General features: G+C 47.4%; 1 protein-coding gene across 1 annotated transcript in view; it reads left to right on the forward strand.

Moving 5' to 3' along the window:
* The first annotated feature begins 281 nt into the window (after nucleotides 1-281).
* The window catches only part of GLB1L2 (galactosidase beta 1 like 2), a 949,835-nt gene continuing 930,436 nt past the window's right edge, over nucleotides 282-19,680 (forward strand). The window contains exon 1 of the mRNA XM_078681819.1: nucleotides 282-485. Coding sequence (XP_078537945.1) covers nucleotides 337-485 — 149 coding nt within the window. The 5' untranslated portion in view covers nucleotides 282-336. The remainder of the gene's footprint in view (nucleotides 486-19,680) is intronic.

Raw genomic sequence — 19,680 nt, forward strand, 5'->3', positions numbered from 1 at the left:
ACATTTTAAGATGGGTTTACGGAATCGAATTAAACAAAAATAGCTGAGTCCCATATGCTAACAAGCCGAAGATAATGGCTGAACCATATATGTGGCACAACCGCACGGTCAAATAGGTCACTATATCGGTGCAGAAAAATGGCCGTCAACATCGTTTTCCTTTCGACGTCAGTTCCTCAAGCACTGAGACACTGCACAGGAAGGAGGCTCCAGTTTAATTTTTCTGCCAACCAGAACACTGGCCAGCTAGAAGGGCGCGGTGACACCTGCCGAAGAGGAGGGGCAAGCACTGACTGGGAGCGCTTGGTGTCTCCATAGCAACCAGGGAGCGCTCGAATGACAGGGAGAGGAGGGAAAGTGGCAGACAGGCAGCGGGAATCCCAGAGAGTACGGCGCGGTCTTTACTCTGTGTCCGAGATGCGGCGGGTTGTGCGGCGTCGGCTCTGTGCCCTCTCTGGGGTCCTAGCGGTTCTCCTGCTCTACAAGTAAGAATGGGAAAACGAATTTATTCTGTGCCATACTATCTGCCTGCATATAATGACAGATTGTAATTACTTATTTTCCCCACAGTTTCTAAACTACCTCAAGAAATCGTACTGTCCTTGCCCTTCCACTGGCTCAATATCCATTTAATTACCTCAGCGTCCCATCAGTCCTTTGTGGTCCCAGTTGATGCACCATGCGGGTGTCACTGTCTGCACCCAAGGTGCATCTTTGTGAAAAAATTTGCAACGGGGTCTGCCCCTTTACGTTAATCCTTGTGAATGGCTGCACTCACTGGGTGCCTCTTGTAAGCGATTTCGAGATGCTACAGAAGGTGGTTATTTTAAATGCCCCTTGCATCTTCCATCGGTGGTAGTCTGGTGGGGGTAGTATGACCATGTGCCACATTCCCCCGAACTGTCAACTGAGTACGCATAGGGCCTCCGGATACCTGTCTCCCAATAGAACCCATATAAACGTCCTATGAGCATACCCTATGGAAATGTGCCAATCACAGACCATTGAGGTCGGTACCAGCTAGAGGCCTAGCTTCCATTCGGTGCAGCAGGTGTCAATGGTACCAGGGCCCGAAGCTTGGGGGCGGCACTGAACCCAGATTTCTTTTTTCACCGTTCTTACAGCAGTTGGGCGGGCTATTTCCTTCGTTGCACCAGAGCCTATGACACACTGGCTCCACCACTTATACCAGCGACCTTCTGTAATGCTTTACCTCTACTTCCATCTCGGAGACAACCTCTGTTTTTCTCAGTCAAGAAACAGTTGAGAACGAGACCTGCCTCGTCTCTGGACCCTTTCGCCAACTTTGTACGTTTTGAAGGTGCTATCTCTATGGCTCCTTAAGGCTTTCATAATGTGTAGTCCCTTATAGTTTATAAACCAAATAAATACAATTAGGGCCGTGTCTGTCGCAGCCCTGTCAACTACGAGTCTCCTTTTAACTGCATCCCGGAAGAGCTGATGGTATATTTTTTAGATGTCCCAGTATCTGCCACGGGGACACCTTTGCTTGCCACTAAAGGTGTACTGCCACAATACTCAAGTCTATCTCCGTAATCTACTTTTTTTTAATGCAGACCTTTTAACCCTGCATTAGTTGAAGCTTTATTTATTTTTATTTTATTTATAAAGTTTTATATAGCGCAGACTTGACTATAGTAGGGTATTGGAGCGCTTTACAATTGGTTAGGTAAGAAGAAAATAAGACAGCCAAACAGGTCAAATGCTGTCAATACCCGTTGCAAATGAGTGAAACACCCAGACGACTAATAACGAGTGTGAGCCCATGTTGGGTCATTAAGTTAGTTAAATTCCATATGCTGAGCCAGAGAGTTTGAGTGTAGATTTTTGTTAATCAGAAACAGATTGACTTCTTTTTTGAATGAGATGATTTTTTGACGAATGCAGTCTGATATCAGGGGAATGTGAGTTCCAAATTCTAGGGGCCATTCTGGAGAAGGCTCGGCTGTAGGTTTTCTTTTTCCGATATTTCTTAGGTTTTAACAGTAAGGTGCTGGCACTCCTAGAATATCAGCAGCCGCCAAACTGCCCTAGTTTGTCAGCTAGTTACTTCGGTTTGTTAATGTGTAGTGCTTTAAGCAAGCAATTTTCAGCGGTCCTTGCCCCATAAGGGAGCCAGTTTAGTGTCTTCAGATAGGGAGTGATGTGGTTGTTTTTCTTGGATCCTGTGATGAGTCTTGCAGCACAATTAAGGGACACCTTTAGTGGAGCCAGTTTGGATCTAGGACGACCACATAAGATAGCACTTCCATATTTTAAGCTGGGGATTACTAGTGCATGTACAGCTGTTTTAGGTCGTCGAAGGGGAGGAAGGGTTTTATTTTTCTTAGTATGTTAATAGGAAGGTTGGCTCCTTTAGGGGCTGTGCTGACTTTGGAGATTTCAGAATTTCTGTTAGATGCTCCATGAAGAGGTTGAACAGAGTAGGTGATAGGGCGGGCTCCTGTGAGACTGCTAGAGTGACCAGAGTTGTATTGGACAGGGTTTGGCTAACCTTGATTCTCTGAGTTCTGTTATTAAGAAATGGAGTGAACCAGTTTAGAACGACCCCTGATAACCCTGTTCTGCGTGCTAGTAGGTCAAGTAGACTGTCATGTTTGACCGTATCGAAAGCTGAGGAGAGGTCCAAAAGGATGAAGAGACAAGATTCATTCTGATCCAGCATTTCTGTAACCGTGATGGAAGCCGGAGTCGTATTGGTCAATAAGGTGGAACTGGTTTATGTGATTGTATAGCTGGGTATGGGCGCATTTGTCCAGGAGCTTTGCCAGAGAAGGCATGGCGGAGATTGGTCGGAAGTTATTGGGGTTAGAATGAACTGCTGAGGGTTTCTTTTAGAATGGGGGTTACTTGTCCTGTTTTAGGCAGTCGGGTATAAGCTCTTGAAGTGGGAAGAATTCTCTATCTTGGTCTAGAGAGGAAGTAAAGACGCTTTAAGCTGTTTGAAGAGGTTAGATGGTAGTGGGTTGCAGAAGTGGTTTGAAGATTTGAGGGTTGTTGAGATATTAAGAATGACATTTTCATTGACAGGTTTGAATGTGTTCCACGACGCTGTAGTAGCAGGTTAGTGATGAAAGAACAGAGTCAGAGCATGACAATGACTGCAAACAGCGGTCTTTATTGTTTCATTTAAGATTAAGAAGATAATAGGACCCACGGCACAGCAAACACTGCATAGGAGAAAGGTCAGGTTAAAAATGACTACCTTCTCATCACTAAGTTCTAAAATGGAATAGGAAGCGTAATAAAAAGAACACAGCTTAAAGGGAAACAAACTAATAAAGAAACAATACAGTACAAGAGTTCATGTAATACAAAGTGATGGTAATAGAAACGCCTTGTTTTTAAGGGTGAGATCTGTGAAGATCGTGCACTGAGCCATCAGAGTTGGGTGGGGGGAATTTGGGGGTTTTGTCGGGAGGAACTCAAGTGCCATCTGAAATTCATTCTCAATCTTTGTTGCCTTATCAAGGAAGAAGGTGGCAAATTAATTGCAGATTAGCTGCCAATCAGAATCAATAGTGGGGGTGGGGGGGTCACTTTTTGACTGGATTGTTGTTTGCCATTTCAAACAGTTTTTGGGCGATTTCTGGCCATGTCAAGTTGAGTTCTACAGAAATTTGCTTTTGAGTTTCTGATGCACTTGTAGGTGCGCCTCTGTGATCTCAGGTGCTTAAGGTGATCTAGGGACAGTGAGCAGCTCCAAACTCGTTCCGCTAGCCTCAGATTGCTCTTTTCTATGTTTAGGTTCTCGATGTACCAAGGTTTGGAGTCTTTAGTGCAGTGTCGTTTTAGTTGTAGGGGCGCAATAGTGTCAAGAATGGTCGTCATGGAGTTGTAGTGGTTTGTCAAGTCATGATCATCAGACATGACCGCTGGAGGAGGCAAGATATTATTGCTTAGAGATGTCGAATCATTGGTGTGTATGTTACCAGTGTTCCTTTTCCAGTGTTTGGGTTTTGTAGGTTGAGGTTTGTGTCTTCACTGATTCATTTATTAGGAAGGTGATGTGGTGATGGTCGGTCCAGTAGCACGGGACGATGCATTCAAGTTGAATAGAGTTTGCACTAGCAATGACTAGATCCAAGGCCGCACCTAGGTTGAGAGTTGGACTGTCGCAAATTTGGTTGACGTTGCGGTCTGCTAGGAAGGTTTTAAGGCTGATAACTGTTAGGTCATTCAGGTCGTTCCAGTGTAGGTTGAAATCACAGAGGAAGAACTGGGTTCAGGGATGTCCTACGTTGGTAGTGATGTTTTCCATAATTTGCTCGATGAATGATAAGTTGTCACCTGGAGGGTCATATATCAGTTGCAGTTTGCATAGTGGTCTGTTGTTGATAGTAATGTTTAGGCATAGGTATTCACAAGAGGATTTTTGGGTGGATGGAGACTGCTTCAACCCAAGGTTACTGCGGCATATGCAGGCAATGCCTCTGCCTGGTTTGACTCGTCAGTCTGATCTTATAGTGTCATAGCTAAGTTGGACTAGTATGTCAAGGATTGGAGTAGAGGAGTCAATCAAGATCCTTTATTCGGGTACATAACCATCAGAGGTACACAACATCCATATAATACTCGCAACAATTTTGCTTTATTCAGTATCCTTAATTCATAAATATACTCTCATGAAACATTAAAATATAATCTTAAAAACGTAACCCCAGCAGGCCAAGTGCGATGCTATTCCATTACAGCTATTTCTGTCGGAATATCAAGATCGTCCCGTAATTTAATAGTCCTATCTCTTCATGTCTAAATTTTATTAATTAAAACTATTCCCAGTTTTGAAAAATATATAAAATTAATGGTAATTTACAAAATACAATATTGTAAAAAGTGCTTTAAATTTTATCTGGTAATAATTATATAAAACACAAGTTACCTAAGACATATATGATTTTTTATTAACCAGTCTTTTTTATTAAACGTGTCAGTTGCAGTATACATTATCACGTGTATAATACATATTTGATTAAAAAGGTTTCGAATGGACAACCCATGTACTAAAATACTAAATTTACAATAATTTCAGAAGCTTCTACCGCTTTATCTAGTTATTGAACAAAAACAGTCTCACAGTAAATACAACCAGGCCAGATGTGTTGTCAAAAAATAGCTTCAACTCTCTAAGGTGTGGTACCTCCAATGCCAGGCAGATTAGGGGCAACCATTTTTTTAATGCATACCACAATATTCAGGACACACAAGCATAATATGGCCAAGAGTCTCAGAATTCATGGCACAAGCTGGACAAGATTCAGGTGAGGAAATATTATTCCAGTTTTTGCTGAACGATCGAAGGGGCAAACAGCCTGTTCTAAATCTGATAAACAAGCTCTTGGCCAATAGTGGTGTTATATTGTCCAAGTAATTTTCAAAAACCGGAATAGGTTTAAATGCTAGTTACTGCTCGGTAAGATGGTCTGTAGCGCCCCTGGTTGTTATTTCTTGCCGCACTAGTGACCAGTAAGATGATTTGAACTCTATCGCTGCTAGGCTCCCCCCCCCCCCCCCCCATGCCTTTTTTGGGCTATTTGGGGTAGTTCGTGCATAGGCCCCTGTAACTTTTTGTCCACATAATGGAGCCATGCCAAATTTGCGTCCCTTTCTTCCAACATCATGGGGATATTAACAGTACCCAGGGTTTGTGGATTCCCCTGAAGGGGACCAAGAAAGTAGCCAAAATGCAGCAACATTTATTTTATTTTTGAGAAATAAGGAAAAAGTGCTGCAGAATAAATCGTCTGTTTTATTCCCTGCAAATGGAATCAACAAAGGGTTTGTGGTGCTGAAATCCCCATTTTCCCAGCTTTCAGGGACAGGTATACCTTTGTCAGAAAAGCAACGTTTTATACACAGTTTTGGCTTTTTATGGGGACATAGCCTATTTTTGCTACTTTTTGTGCTTTCAACCTCTTCCCAGTTAGTGATAGAAATGGGTGTGAAAGCAATAATGGATTCCAGAAAGCTATACATTTCTCAAAAGTAGACCCTATTCTGAATTCAGCAAGGCGTCATTTGTGTAGATCCTTCAAGTTTTTTTTAAAATGGGAAGTACCAGTAAATTTTGAAAATGACACATTTTTTAAAAGAAATATGCCTTCAATTCTGCTGGACTCTTCTGGTTGTGGGGATATATAGGACTTGTAGGTTCACCAAGAACTCGAACTCAGAGCCAATAACTGAGCTTCTTCATGCAATGGTTTTTCACTGTGTACCGGGTATAATTAATTCATTTGGTAAAATATAAAGAGTGAAACGTAGGTATCAAGGACACCCATGTATTTCCGAAACGGTCTTTGGGCTGATGTTCTTCCTTGTCCTTTGTACCATTTCATGACATTTTTATGTATCAGAAGTCACTGAACATGATGATTTTCTTGTGTGTTTTGCTATCAGAACTTTATCCTAAATGATTATATATATATATAAAAAAATACATTTTTCTGAAAAAATAATTGATTCTCAGTGGGTGTTTGGTTGAATCCATTTGCTGGTTCCTTATCATTTGGGGAGGCCCCTTTTCATGTTGTTGTAATATGTTCTTTTCCCTGGTGGGTTACTCCCATAGCCTTTACTTGGTTTAGGTTCTCAGGGTCCCTTTTCTGTTGTTATTATACCTTACGAGAGAGGAACCTGTTCGGCTGCCAAGACAAAAACAGATTCAACACCAGATTGACGTCCCAGAGTTGGGAATAACGAGGCTCCGGAGGAAAAGATAGGCGAATGCCCCGAAGGAGCCGGCACACCAAAGGATGCTCCCCCACCGGGGAACGATCCACAGGCACATGACCCGCCGAAATGATGGAATGGAAGGTATTGACGGTCCTGTACGCCAGGCCACCCTCTGCCAACGTAGCCAGAAAATTCAGGATCAAAGTCACATCTGTTGCCACGGGATTGAGACCCCATCTCACACACCAACGACACCACCTTCTCCAGGTAGATCTGTAACGCTTGACTGTACTGGACATGAAACTCTCAGCCGCTCTCGAAAGGCCCGGGACCGCCCATCGTTCCCTGTAATCCTCCACGCCATCAACCTCAAGGAACCTTGGGCTATTCGAGGATGAGGAACCTTGTCCGGACTGAGAAGAAGGGTTGAAATGCTGGGAAGTGGGATTGGAGAATCCCAAATAAGTTCCAGAAGTACCGGAAATGACACTTGAGATCTCCAAAAAAGGCGAAATCAGAACCATGTCCGCCTTCTGGTGCCGGACTTGCGCCGAGACCCTTGTCAACATCGCGAACGGGGGAAAACATACCCCACTTTGGACCGCCAATCCTGCAGAAAGCCACCCGTCCGCACCGCCAGTGGGTCCGGTCTCCAAGTGAAGAACCAGGGAAGCTGATGATCCAACCGGGAGGCGAATAGATCCACCAAAAACGGACCCCAGATCCTCTGGAGCTCCGTAAAGACCCCCGGGTGAAACTTCCAAAGACTCGAGTCGCGAAAATTGTGAGAGTGGAAGTCTGCCACCTGATTGTCCTGACCTGGAAGGTACTCGGCTGTCACCGAAACATGGCGATCTAGGCTGTACTGCCAAAAGTTTGTTGCCAGATTTGACAGAGCTCTGGAGCGCGTCACCCCGAGATGGTTGATGTAACGGACGTCCGAAACATTTTCCATCTTGAGTAGAACACAGGAGCGGACCGAGTCTTTGGTCCAACATTGGATCGCAAAAGATCTCGCCTACAGCTCCAGAGAGTTGATATGCAACTGTTGCTCTTGAGGAGACCATACACCTCCTGTGGTAAAATCGCCACACCGAGCACCCCATCCAGACCTGCTGGCGTCCAACTCTATGACGATATCCGGCATGGAACCGAATATCGCACGCCCATTCCAGGCCTCCATGTTGGAGAGCCACCAGTGGAGCTCCTCCCTGGCTTCCGCTGAGAGGACAACCTTCTGAGAGTAAGTCAAGCCCCTGCGCAAATGATGGGCCTTGAGACGTTGCAGGGCTCTGTAATGGAGCGGACCTGGAAAAATGGCCTGGATCGAGGCTGAGAGAAGACCCACAATCCGGGCCAACTGCCTGAGGGAGAGCTGGGGCTGAGCCAGTGCCCTCCTGAGCTTGTGACGGATCTTCGACATTTTGCGAGCCGGGAGACTGAGAGTACACTCCACCGAGTCGACGGAAAACCCCAGGAAGACAACCTTCTGGGCTGGGGAGACAACCGACTTTGCTTCATTGATCACGAAGCCCAAGCCCTGTAGAAGATCCACCGCCGTCCGCAACTGGTCAGCTAAGACCCGAGGACACTGAGCCATCAAAATGAGGTCGCCCAGATAGACTATAAGCCTCATACCCGCCGCTCTCAATCGTGCGACCACCAGGCGCAGAACCTTGGTAAAGCACCAAGGGGCGGAAGACAGGCTGAAGGGAAGCGTTGTGAACTCGTAAACCCTGTCCCGCCAGAGAAACTGTAGGAAACGCCGGTGGGGCGGAAAAATGGGGATAGGTACGCATCCTTGAGATCGAGACATGCCATCCAATTGCCAGGCTGGAGGATATCGCTCAGAAGATGGATCCCCTCCATCTTGAAATGGTGGTAAACCAGCCATTCGTTGAACTTGCGCAGATTTAGGACGGGTTCTCTTGCCCTCATCCGGCTTGTCCACCAAGAAAAGGTTGCTGGCGAACCCGTTGGGGTGGAGAGAGGACTCCACAACCACACCTTTGGCGAGAAGTGAGTGGACCTCCTGGTCGGCTAAGGCAGCGTCTGCTACAGAAAACGCAAGAGGACGCAGCGGAACCGGTTGCACGGGATGACCGTAAAACTCGATATGGAAACCCTGCATGGTCTGTGGAACCCAAGCATCCCCCGTGACAAAAGTCCAAGCCTGGAAAAAACACGCCAGACGGCTCCCCACTTTTAGAAGGGAAGAAGGGAGAGTACTCACCGGATGAACTAGAGGAACCACCGCCTCTATCGCCTCTGTTCTTCCCACGACGTCCTCTTGTCGGATAGAAGTTTCCGAAGCGGGCTTGATCCTGATATTGTCCGCCGTTGGAGCCTTGTCCTCTACTCTGATTTGGGCGGCCGGATGAGCGGGCCCTGCCTCGTCCAGCCCCCCTGAAAACCCGGGGGCGAAACACCTTCTTAATGGAGGACTGAGCCTTATCTAACAATGTAAAGGTGTTCACGAAACGTCCAAGCTCTCTGAGAAAAGGATCCCCAAAGAGTCCGCCCTGTGCAACGGCGCCAGCCTCAGAATTGGCAAGATCCCCAAGCTTGGGGTCCACCTTAATCAACAGGGACAGCCGCCGCTCCGTATTGATAGCACAGTTAGCATTCCCAAGGAACACTATCACGCGCTGGGCCCATGGGGAGAGGTTGTCTGGGTAAATGAGTGACCCCAACGCCTTAGCCTCCTCCGCCATATCTAAGATCTTCGTGGCTGGCCCCAAGACATCCAACTGCTTGTCTTGACAAGCGCGCCATGACCTGTCAATGCCCTTTTTTTTTTATTTTTATATTTCCAAGACCTTTATTGAAAATGCATTTGACTGATAACACAGCTCAGTGCCTACAACCTTAAAGAAGGCCGGCAGCGTTATAAACAAGTACTTGCATAGCACTGAAGAAGTGTGTGGCTGTAGTGCAGTTTACACAGCAAGTCGCCTACAACCACCATGGGCCGGCCGCGTCAATAGTAACTGTGAGTCTTGGGGTTTATTTTACTGTGGAACACAAACAAAAACCAACATGGATCAGCCCACTACCGCACTCCGTCCCCTCCAACATTATTGCTAATTGTGGTTGAATAGTGCCTTTACGACAATAGTATCATAAAATTTACAGAAGTTGCATCATTTGTGAGGCTAAACATTTTCACTCATCCCCTTGAGTATTTAGGTATGCAGTCAGATATACCCAATAGTCCTTTGGCCTGGACCCAGCTGGTAACATTTCTTCATATGTGCGTAATGTATCATGGCAGTAAGTCATATCCCTGAACCATTGCTTGATTACCGGCACCTTTTTACTCCCCCAGCACATTGAGACTCTGCGCTTAGCTAGCAACAGGGCCACAGCACAAAACCTACGTGGCATTGGTTTCATTTTCCCCATTAGACCTAGGAGACAACAGCGAATGGTGCACTCCAGAGGTATCCCCACCATTTCAGACAATTTGTTTGTAACTTCCAGCCTGTAGGCCTGGATCTTCACACAGTGCCATGCTAAATGTATGAAGTCACCATGCTGAAAATGACAGCGTTTGCATCGCGCATCTTCTCTCAGACCGTATGTATGCAGAGAGACTGGGGTGTAGTATGACTGGTGTAAGTATTTAAAATGTATGATGCGAAGTTTCCATTCGGCGTTAGGAGTGTAGTCAGAGTGCATGTAATTTCCCAGTCTTTGTCAGTGAGGGGGTCCTCCAATAGCGGGTTCCATCGGTCCCGCGCCTTAGCTGTGGTGTGTCCTATCTCTGTTTGAGCCGATGCATAAAGTCTGGATACTAAGTGAGATGTGTTAGGGGTTGTTAGAATTAATTGCAATGTGTCCAGGGTGGGTGGTTCCTCAGGAAAGGTGTGATAGAGATGCCGAATTGCCATTTTCAGTCTATGGAATGTAAATTGAAATAATAAAGATGGGTTTTGTATGTAGACTAGATCAATTTCTGTAAGGAAAGTTCCATCTTTATATAAATCTCCCATGGAAATTAGTCCTACTTGTGTTAATAGGCCCATTCCCACTGGTTCAGCTGTTACCGACAGCGCCGGGTGATTATGAAGGGGAAGAGCCAGAGCGTAAAGTGGTAATTTGTGGGCCAGCTGGCATAATCTCTTCCATGCTGCGTTAGTAACGTCTATGGTATTAATGTCTTTGCCGTGAAGTGGTGGTCTGTCGTGTGTGATGATGGTGTCGAGCGGAACTGGATCAGCATCTCCCTCCTCAACAGCTACATGAGTCATGTACGGGGTTCTATGATACTAGAAGGCTGCATACTGCGCCTGAGCGCAGAGATAATATAGGAAGAAGTCCGGTACACCCCATACCCCTTTGGATGTTGGCAGCGTCAAGGTAGCTAGATCGATACGAGCTTGTCCACCTGCCCAAAGCAGCCTCAAGACCATCGTGGTTATGCGCTTAAATACTTCCCTTGGCGGCTGAATGGGGATATTGTTAAAGAGGTAAAGGAGTTTGGGGAGCACTACCATCTTTACTATCGCGATTCGATCGGCTAGGGATAATGGGAGTTGAATCCATCTTTTAGTTTTGTCCTCTAGGGCATCAATCGTTCTACCCTAGTTAGTCCTAATGACTATTTCCGGATCCCTGTGAAACCAAATACCTAGATATCTTATGGGGTCTGTTTGCCATTCTAATGGGTATTCCACAGTGTGCGGTGTGGTGGTGTCTGTGAGTGGGATAATCGAGGATTTTTCCCAATTTATCTGTAGTCCCGAGAAACCACCGAATTTGATGTATGTACGCAAGAGGGGATCTAGGTTTCGTGGTGAATCACGGACATATAGTAACATATCATCCGCATATAGCGAGATATGTAGGGGCCTACTCGGAAACTGCAGGGCGAGATGATGGCTCTTCTGCCTAACTATGCAGGCCAGGGGTTCTAGGGCCAGAGCAAATAGCAAGGGGACCAATGGGCAGCCCTGTCTGGTCCCTCTTCCTATGTTAAAAGCTTCAGAGACATAGCCATCAATTCTGACTCTAGCAGTGGGTTTCGTGTATAACAGTTGGATCCATTGAATGTATATCAGTGGAAAACCCGTCCTATGCAGTATTGTAAGTAAATAAGACCATTCAATAGAGTCAAATGCCTTGGGGGCATCCAGCATCACCGCCACGGCCTTTATTGTCGGGTCTAGGTAGTGTGAGACCGCGAACAGTGTTCTTGTGTTGTGTGTTGTGTTGCGGGAGGGTAGGAAACCTGATTGGTCTGGGAGGACCAGATTCGGCATAAGGGGTTGCAAGTGCACCGCAAGTATTTTAGCAAGTATTTTTGAGTCTACATTAAGAAGGGAGAGCGGGCGATATGAGTTACAACTCTCAGGGTCTTTGTCCGGTTTAAGGAGTGCCACTATTAACGGTTCTCGAAGTGTAGATGGTAGTATCTGAGCATCATGTGCGGCCCCGAACATAGCAACCAAGCGAGGTGCCAGGAGGTCTCTGTATGTTTTATAAAACTCACATGTGAATCCATCCGGGCCAGGACTCTTACCGTTGGGCAGGGATTGGATCACTTCTGTTACCTCCTCCACTGTGATCGGCAGTGATAGGTACTGCCTCTGGGCGTCAGAGAGCGAGGCAATGGCGATATCGTCCAGATATTGGAGCGTTTCTTGCTGTGTTGCTACCGTCCTTGATTGATACAAGTCCCCGTAATTCTGAACAAAGCATTTTAAGATGGTCGCGGGATCTGTGTGTAATTGATTATCGCCTCCTCTGATCTGTGTTACCGTATTGGGAGCTCGGCCAGCACAAATTTTGGTCGCCAGTACTCTCCCGGGCCGTCCGCCTTCTCCATAGACTCGGGCAACATGTCTCTTACTCAGGTACTTAACCTCATCCTCAGCTAATGAGTGGTGTTCGGTTAATGCGGTGCGTATTGCAGCAAGTGTTGCCGGAAGAGACGTTATTTCGTATTGGTGTTCCAACGTTCTAAGCTTAGATTCGCACCTAGTCAATTGTGCTCGTATATCTTTTAGTATTCCGGATGTTGTGATTATACAGGTACCGCGAATTGTAGCTTTGAAAGCCTCCCATAATAGGCCTGCATCCTCAGTAGATTTATCATTTATTAGGAAGTATTCCCTAATCGCCTTCTCTATAGAATCTGCATATATAGGGTCGGTCAATGCTGTGGCATTGAACCTCCAACTATACGGTGGCTGTACATAATTAGGGAAGTTTAGGGAGATTTTAATGGGGTTGTGGTCCGAGAGGGTTTTAGGCTTGTGCTTAATCGCCGTGGTCCACAACAGCAGTGCATCCGAGCCTAGCCAGTAATCTATGCGCGACCAGCTGCCATGTACAGCTGTAGTGTGTGTCGCTTCTTTGATTCCTGGATGACGGGCGCTCCAAATGTCCGTGATACATAGATCTAACATCATGTCTAGTAGTTTGGTGCGAGCCTGTGTATGATGTTCCGTTGTGTCACCCGATCTATCCAGCTTATCATCTAGGGCTAGGTTAAGATCTCCTCCCCAAAGTATCGTTTGCTCATCAGCTGAGTGTAGTTGTTGCCAAATTGCATGATAGAATTCAGGTGCATCGGTGTTTGGGCCGTATGTATTTACCAGTGTTAGTGGATGTCCCCTAAGTCTACCCTTCAGGATGACATATCTGCCATATGTATCTAAGATTGTTGTGTCTACCTTAAAATTCGTGCCTTTCTTAATTAGTATGGAAACCCCTCTAGAGTACGAGGAATATCTTGAGCAGTGAGTGGATTCCGCCCACCTCCTTCCCACCTGAGCAGTCGATTGCGGAGCTTCATGTGTTTCTTGAAACATAACAATGTCAATGTGCCACCTATCCAGACACGCGAATATCTGGCGCATTGTTTTGGGATTTGTGTAGCCTCTAACTAACATGTATCAGTAGGGTATAGGCAGTGTATCTTAAGCAGTCAGATCCATAAATTAAAACAACACCCAGAATGTTTCCCCTCCCATCAACAACAGCAGCCCAATCCTGCTGATGCCATACCCCAAACAAACAGTCTAAAATCAATAACGTTTCGTGGGGATTTCCCATAGAGGAACCGCCTGGGCTACACATCTCCATCCGAAATATCGGATGTGGACGGACCACGTTAGTCAGTGACAACCTTTGCATAGCGCCTTAACAAGTCATAACAGCACATAGCGGTACAAAACATTGGCAGTAAATCGAAACCAGCAGGTAGCGGCGCCACTGGGTTAAAGTTTCATACGAAAAAAGGCACATCAATACATCGCACAATCAGTATTAATCCGCATTTGGTGAACAGTGGTATAAGGTATTACAGTATCGAAGGGAGCCTCTTCGGTGCATGAACAGCTAGGATAAGTATCGGCGCAAGCCAAATAATGTCTATCGAGTGTCATCAAAAGTGCATGTGTCCCAACCCATTTCCAGATTGTACTACGAGTTATTGCATTTCTTCAAACAACGGTCACGCCGCATATCGTTTTGATCAGTGTCCAGGACGCGATTCCAGTTGTGAAAATAGTGCTTATGTATAATTGTTAGTGCCTAGGCGGGCATGCGCACCTGCGCTCCCTCACAGTGGTCATGTCTGTTCCGTATCACGCCGAATAGATTCACACAAGTGTACAGTCACAGATTAACATGCAACCTTAACTGCCATCATAGCCTGCAGGGCATCTGTATGAGCGTCCTGTAACCTTCCATATCTGCATGCAGATTATCGATTAGGATGAAGTTGGGAGTTAGCTGACTCTTCTCAGAGTTTTAGTGGCGGGACATAATTGAGGTCCCCATAGTTCTTGTTAGCAGTGGTGGCAGTAATTTATCAGGGCCTCTTCTCCCACTTCCCTTCATGTTCAATCTATTCCCTGTGCAGTTCTGTAGTGTTGCCTAGTGGTTGGGGATGTACTGCTATATATATCAGCACCTTCATGCAATGATTCACTCCCTCTGGCAAGTCCAGTGGGACCACAACTCATCGAGGCAAATCTTGTTCTGACGTATAACTAACAGCCTGCGTAATGATGATGAAGTGTAATAGTACATGGAAAGCCATAGGATGGACTTACCGATCGTGGGGAGTTCAACATATCAGAGCTCACCTTTCCGAGGAAAGCCCCACCATATCAGTCTGCGATAGCCACGAGTCTTTGCATCACCCCCAGTGCTGAAATTGTAAAATCACTTCATTCTTTGTCCTGGTCCTGGTCCTGTCTGTCCCTGGTCCGACGAGAAGCCACAATAGTTTTGATATAGTCGTTCGCCGCCTTGGGTGTGGATAGCACTGTCGATTTGCCTTCCCAGGTCACCTTTAGACGTGCAGGGTACAGCATAGCATAATCCACCTTTAGGTCACGTAGTTTGGCTTTAGCTGTATTGAACTCTCTGCGTGCCTGCTGTACAGCCATTGTGTAATCGGGGTAGAACTCTAATCGGTTGTTTTGGAAGACGAGTTCCTTGCGCTCGCGTGCTAGTCGCAGTATCACATCCCGGTCTCTGTAATTCAAGATGCGCGCCACAATTGGCCTTGGTGGTGTACCTGGTGGAGGTCGTGGCGCCAGGGTACGATGAGCCCTCTCCACAATGAAGACTGGTGACAACGCCTCCCTGCCAAAGAGTGCCAAACAGAGGTCCTCAACATAGGTCTCCATTTTGCCTGTGTTTGTGGATTCGGGCACACCCGTGATGCGCACGTTATTGCGTCGTGATCTAGCTTCCAAATCCTCCGCCTTTGAACATATGACTTCTAGTATCTTCTCAAAGCCTGTACATTTAGACGTGCTTGTATGCGCTTCGTCTTCCACCGCTGATATTCTTGTTTCCGCCTCGTCTAGCCTTTCGCCATGTCTATCTAGTTTTGCCGCCATGTTGTCTACTCGACAGGTTAGATTGTCCAATTTCCCGTTTATATCCTGGAGACTGGATTGAATGGCCTTCAGTATGGATTCCATCCCCGCGTTGCATCCGCCGCCGTGTCCGTCTCTGTGTCTGAATGGGAAGTAGGCGCACGTGTCGTTCTGCGCTGCTCGAAGCTGAGTTTTGACTGTTGCCTGTCCGGTTTCCCCATGTTGGAATACTGGATTTTGCCGGAATGTAGCAGACAGATGGATTATGGTATGGCACAGCAGTTGTATTAAGAGGCAGACTCGTGGCAAAGTTGCTGTCTCGTAGTAGTTTCGGATATTCAATAAAGTTCTTGGTTTTCAGGCAGGTGGTATGCAATGGGACTTGGCGCTGAAAGCGGGTAGATTTGGTAGCAGAGAGAGCGATCCCTTTCCAAATAGTCGTTAGGAGCCGGAAGCCTTCCAGCAGCTGTTATGGCACCTCTACAGCTGGCATAGATGGAGTCTCTGAGCACATGCAGGAGAGATGTAGAGTAGTGTTGCAACTCTGAACTACAAGTGTCACTCTACAGGAAATATACCGCTACACTCAATGGTTCAGGGCAGCAGATGGGCCAACTGAGCGTATTTGTCGCATTATTCCATGCCCTGGGAGGCCATGATGTGGTATATATGTGTGATGGGGCCCATGGAGCACCGCCTTACTTGGGGGGAAGGTAGCCGTTGAAATGCGGGTAACGGTCGCAGCCTCAGTCAGTTTCGCCACCAGGGTCTCTGCTTCCACCACTTCTATGGTTCATGCAGAATCACCACAATACTCCAGCAATGGGTTGCGAGACCTGTGTAGGTTTATTTTAGGTTGTTTGTGCCCTCAATGCGTTCTGGTGTGTATAGTTGGTAGACACACGATATCCCAGTAGCTACAACGGTTACATGGGCGCCGCCATCTTGCCAGCCGTTTTCGCGCCGTTTTTGAATTGTGGGTGCGAGCACGCTGGGCCGCTTGTTCCAGCATAAACTATGGCCTTTCCGCAATGCTCGGGTATATGTCAATTAGCAGCCTGGTCTGGGAAGTGTCCGATCATGCCTCATGAAGCGCCGGGTCTAGCGACGCGCAGCACTGCGTCTATGTTGGGGGTGGCCATGTTTGCCGCCATGCCAGCCTGAACCCCTCATAGCAGATATTCGATCTCGCAGTCGGTTGTCCCCTAGTGTGACGAGACTCTGTCTAAGAGACGCACTCAGAGTATATGTTCCGGTGTCTGCGGCCGGAATCTCAGTTTATGATCCTGCGGCGCAGTGGTGCAGGTAGCGCGATGCAGTCGGCAGTGGCGGTCGCCATCTTACCCGGTACTGGTCGAAGCCGGCCTCAGACTTCCCGGCTAAATTTCTTCGTTGGCGTTGTCCTCACCGGACCGCAAGCACGACCATCAGGTGCTACGCATCTGCAGCTTGTGGAATGCGGGTTTTGCCGTTGAAGTCGGTTGCCATTAATGGGCTATATTTCGTTATTTCAAGCCCGTCGGGCGGAGCTGTCAAATCAGCCAGCCATCCCGCAGTGCGCCCTCTAGCGCCCCCCCTGTCAATGCCCTTTTTAGGGTCCTTGACGAACTTCTGCAAAAGGGTCGCCATTCGAGGATCAATGTCAGGTGTGGCGGCGACTTTACCCTCCAAAGAGGGCTGAGGACACTCCTCCCTAAGACAGCTCCGAGCCGAAGCCTCTAATGGCCGGCGGATACATCTAGCCACATACTGGGCCACCTTCTCACATGGCGCCCAGTCTGTGGAGCGAGGATGTAGAACATCATCAGGATCCAGCATGTCTGCGCAAATATCCTGGGGAGGCTCGGACGCCGGGCGGGACAAACGGCAGGGGCCTGGAACAGAATCCCCCACAGGGGTAGGAGCCACAGGTGGGGCCTTAGCTGCAAAGAAGGCTTGCTTGAGGCAATCAAAGGTGTCCCCATCGACCCCTGCTTCCTTTGGGCGTTTGGCTGGGGGTGGGGGGGGCTGCAGGTCAGCGTTGGTGGCGTTAGTCTCAGGAGTGGCGGTGGAGACACTCTGGACCGGGATGGCCGTGGTGGGCTGTGCAATCCTGGCTAACTTCTCACAGGCTTGCTCAATGCGCCGAGACAGGCGGTCCTCTAAAGGACCCATAGCCTGTTCCACCGCCTTGTAAATGGACTCGTCAACTTTGTCATAAAAGTCCTCATCCCACTGGAGTGCCGTTACTGGGTCCTCCTCCCACTGGTCATCAACATAGACATCGTCCTGGTATGAATCCATGCCGGAAGGTGATGACACAACAAAGGTAAGTGGGCAACTAGAAGTGGGGTTACCTCGGCTATGGGAGGCTGGGTTGCAGCCAAACTCAAGGGGAGCAGTGCTACAGAGAAGGAAAGCCCTGGGCCCGAACAGCCCTGAACAATTCTAGGAGGGCGGCCTGCTTCTTGGGCCCTACTAGCAGGTAATGCTGCTGAACAGCCTCGCTGGGAGCGTGTAAGCGCTGCAGGGAAAACAGACCTTAGGCAGCAAATACATGCCACTCACTGTCTAATGACAGGAAATACAGACTCCAATGAGAGCGTTCACGGTTGTTTCCTGTGCGCAAAACAACACAGACCCCACCGGGTGTTACAAGCAGGCAAGGCAGGCTCTGATACGGCTGACAGCTCCGGGAGTACAGCGCGTAATGCGCAAAATTCCAGGAATGCCCGCCGAGCCGAGGAAGCGATGGGCCCTCTAGCGGCCGGAGGAATGCCGCGAGCCGCACTACGTCACGGCCTTTAGGGAGAGCACTCCCACGGCAGCGCGCGAGTCCGCATCAGTGTGGCTGACTCGCGCTGAGGGAAAAAACAAAAGAATTAACAATGCGGCAGAAATAAGGCAAACACAGACCTTCCGAACAAATAAAGGTCACTGACTGAAAGCAACTGAGGCGCGCAGCAGCCGATGGCGGTGCGCGCCAGGAAATGCGAGAAGCGCGCCGCCTGTCACCACTGCCTGAGTGAAACCAAACGCGGCGGCAGAAGCAGGAAACTGCAGTCGCAATGGCAGAAAACCGCCAACACGCGACCACAATAGACTCTATTACAATGCTAAATAGACTATTACAATGCTAGTATAAAGCTCAATAGCATAAAGCAAGCAGTATAATCACCACAGCATAACAGCTAGAGAACAAAAAACCATGACTTAACTGGCTGCGAGCAGCGAAGAAAGAGGGGGAATGGAAGTTGACAGAGGACTATTGTGACCATGGAGGCCTGTGATTTGTGGACTTATGAGGACATTCTGTACTGGGACACTCTATTGTTTAAATCTTGTTATTCCCTAAGGTTTCTAGGAATAGTGGTTTTGTGAAGTTCTTTGAATGGCTGCTATTCAATAAAGTGAAGAAAGAATAGCATAATCCTCGCCTCCGGTCCTGACATAGAATCCCTTGCATACCTCAAACTTTGTAAAAAACAACAACACATTTTCCTGACATTTCTGTGATGGAAGTTCTGGGATCTGCATGGATCCATAAACTTCCATCCAGCCGGTACCTAAGGAATCCTAGCAAACCTATACATTTTTGAAAACTAGACAACAAGGGGAATCCAGGATAAGGTGACTTGTGTGGCTCTCACCATGTTCTGTTACCCAGAATCCCTTGCAAACCTCAAACTTTGTAAAGAAAAAACACATTTCCCTCAAATTGCTGTGATGGAAAGTTCTGGACTCTGCGTGGATCCACAAAATTGCACCCAACCCGCATTCCCCAAAGTCTCCTGATAAAAATGGTACCTCACTTGTATGGGTAGGCCTAGTGCCCGCCACAGGAAACGGGCAAAAACGCAATGTGGACACCACATTTTTACAGTGAAAACTGACCCTTTTTCTGTTAAGTGCCTACCTGTGGATGTTGAACCCTAGCTCTGCCGGCATCTAGGGAAACCTAGCAAACCTATAAATTTTTTTAAACTAGACACCCATGGGAATCCAGGATGGGGTGACTTGTATGGCTCTCACCAGGTTCTGTTACCCGGAATCCCTTGCAAACCTCAAACACATTTTTCTCACATTTCTGTGATGGAAAGTTCTGGAATCTGCGATCAACAAACTTGCATTCACCTGGCATTCTCCAAAGTCTCCCAATAAA

The sequence above is a fragment of the Lissotriton helveticus genome, chromosome 3_1 (assembly GCF_964261635.1).
Source record: "Lissotriton helveticus chromosome 3_1, aLisHel1.1, whole genome shotgun sequence".
NCBI lineage: Eukaryota > Metazoa > Chordata > Amphibia > Caudata > Salamandridae > Lissotriton > Lissotriton helveticus.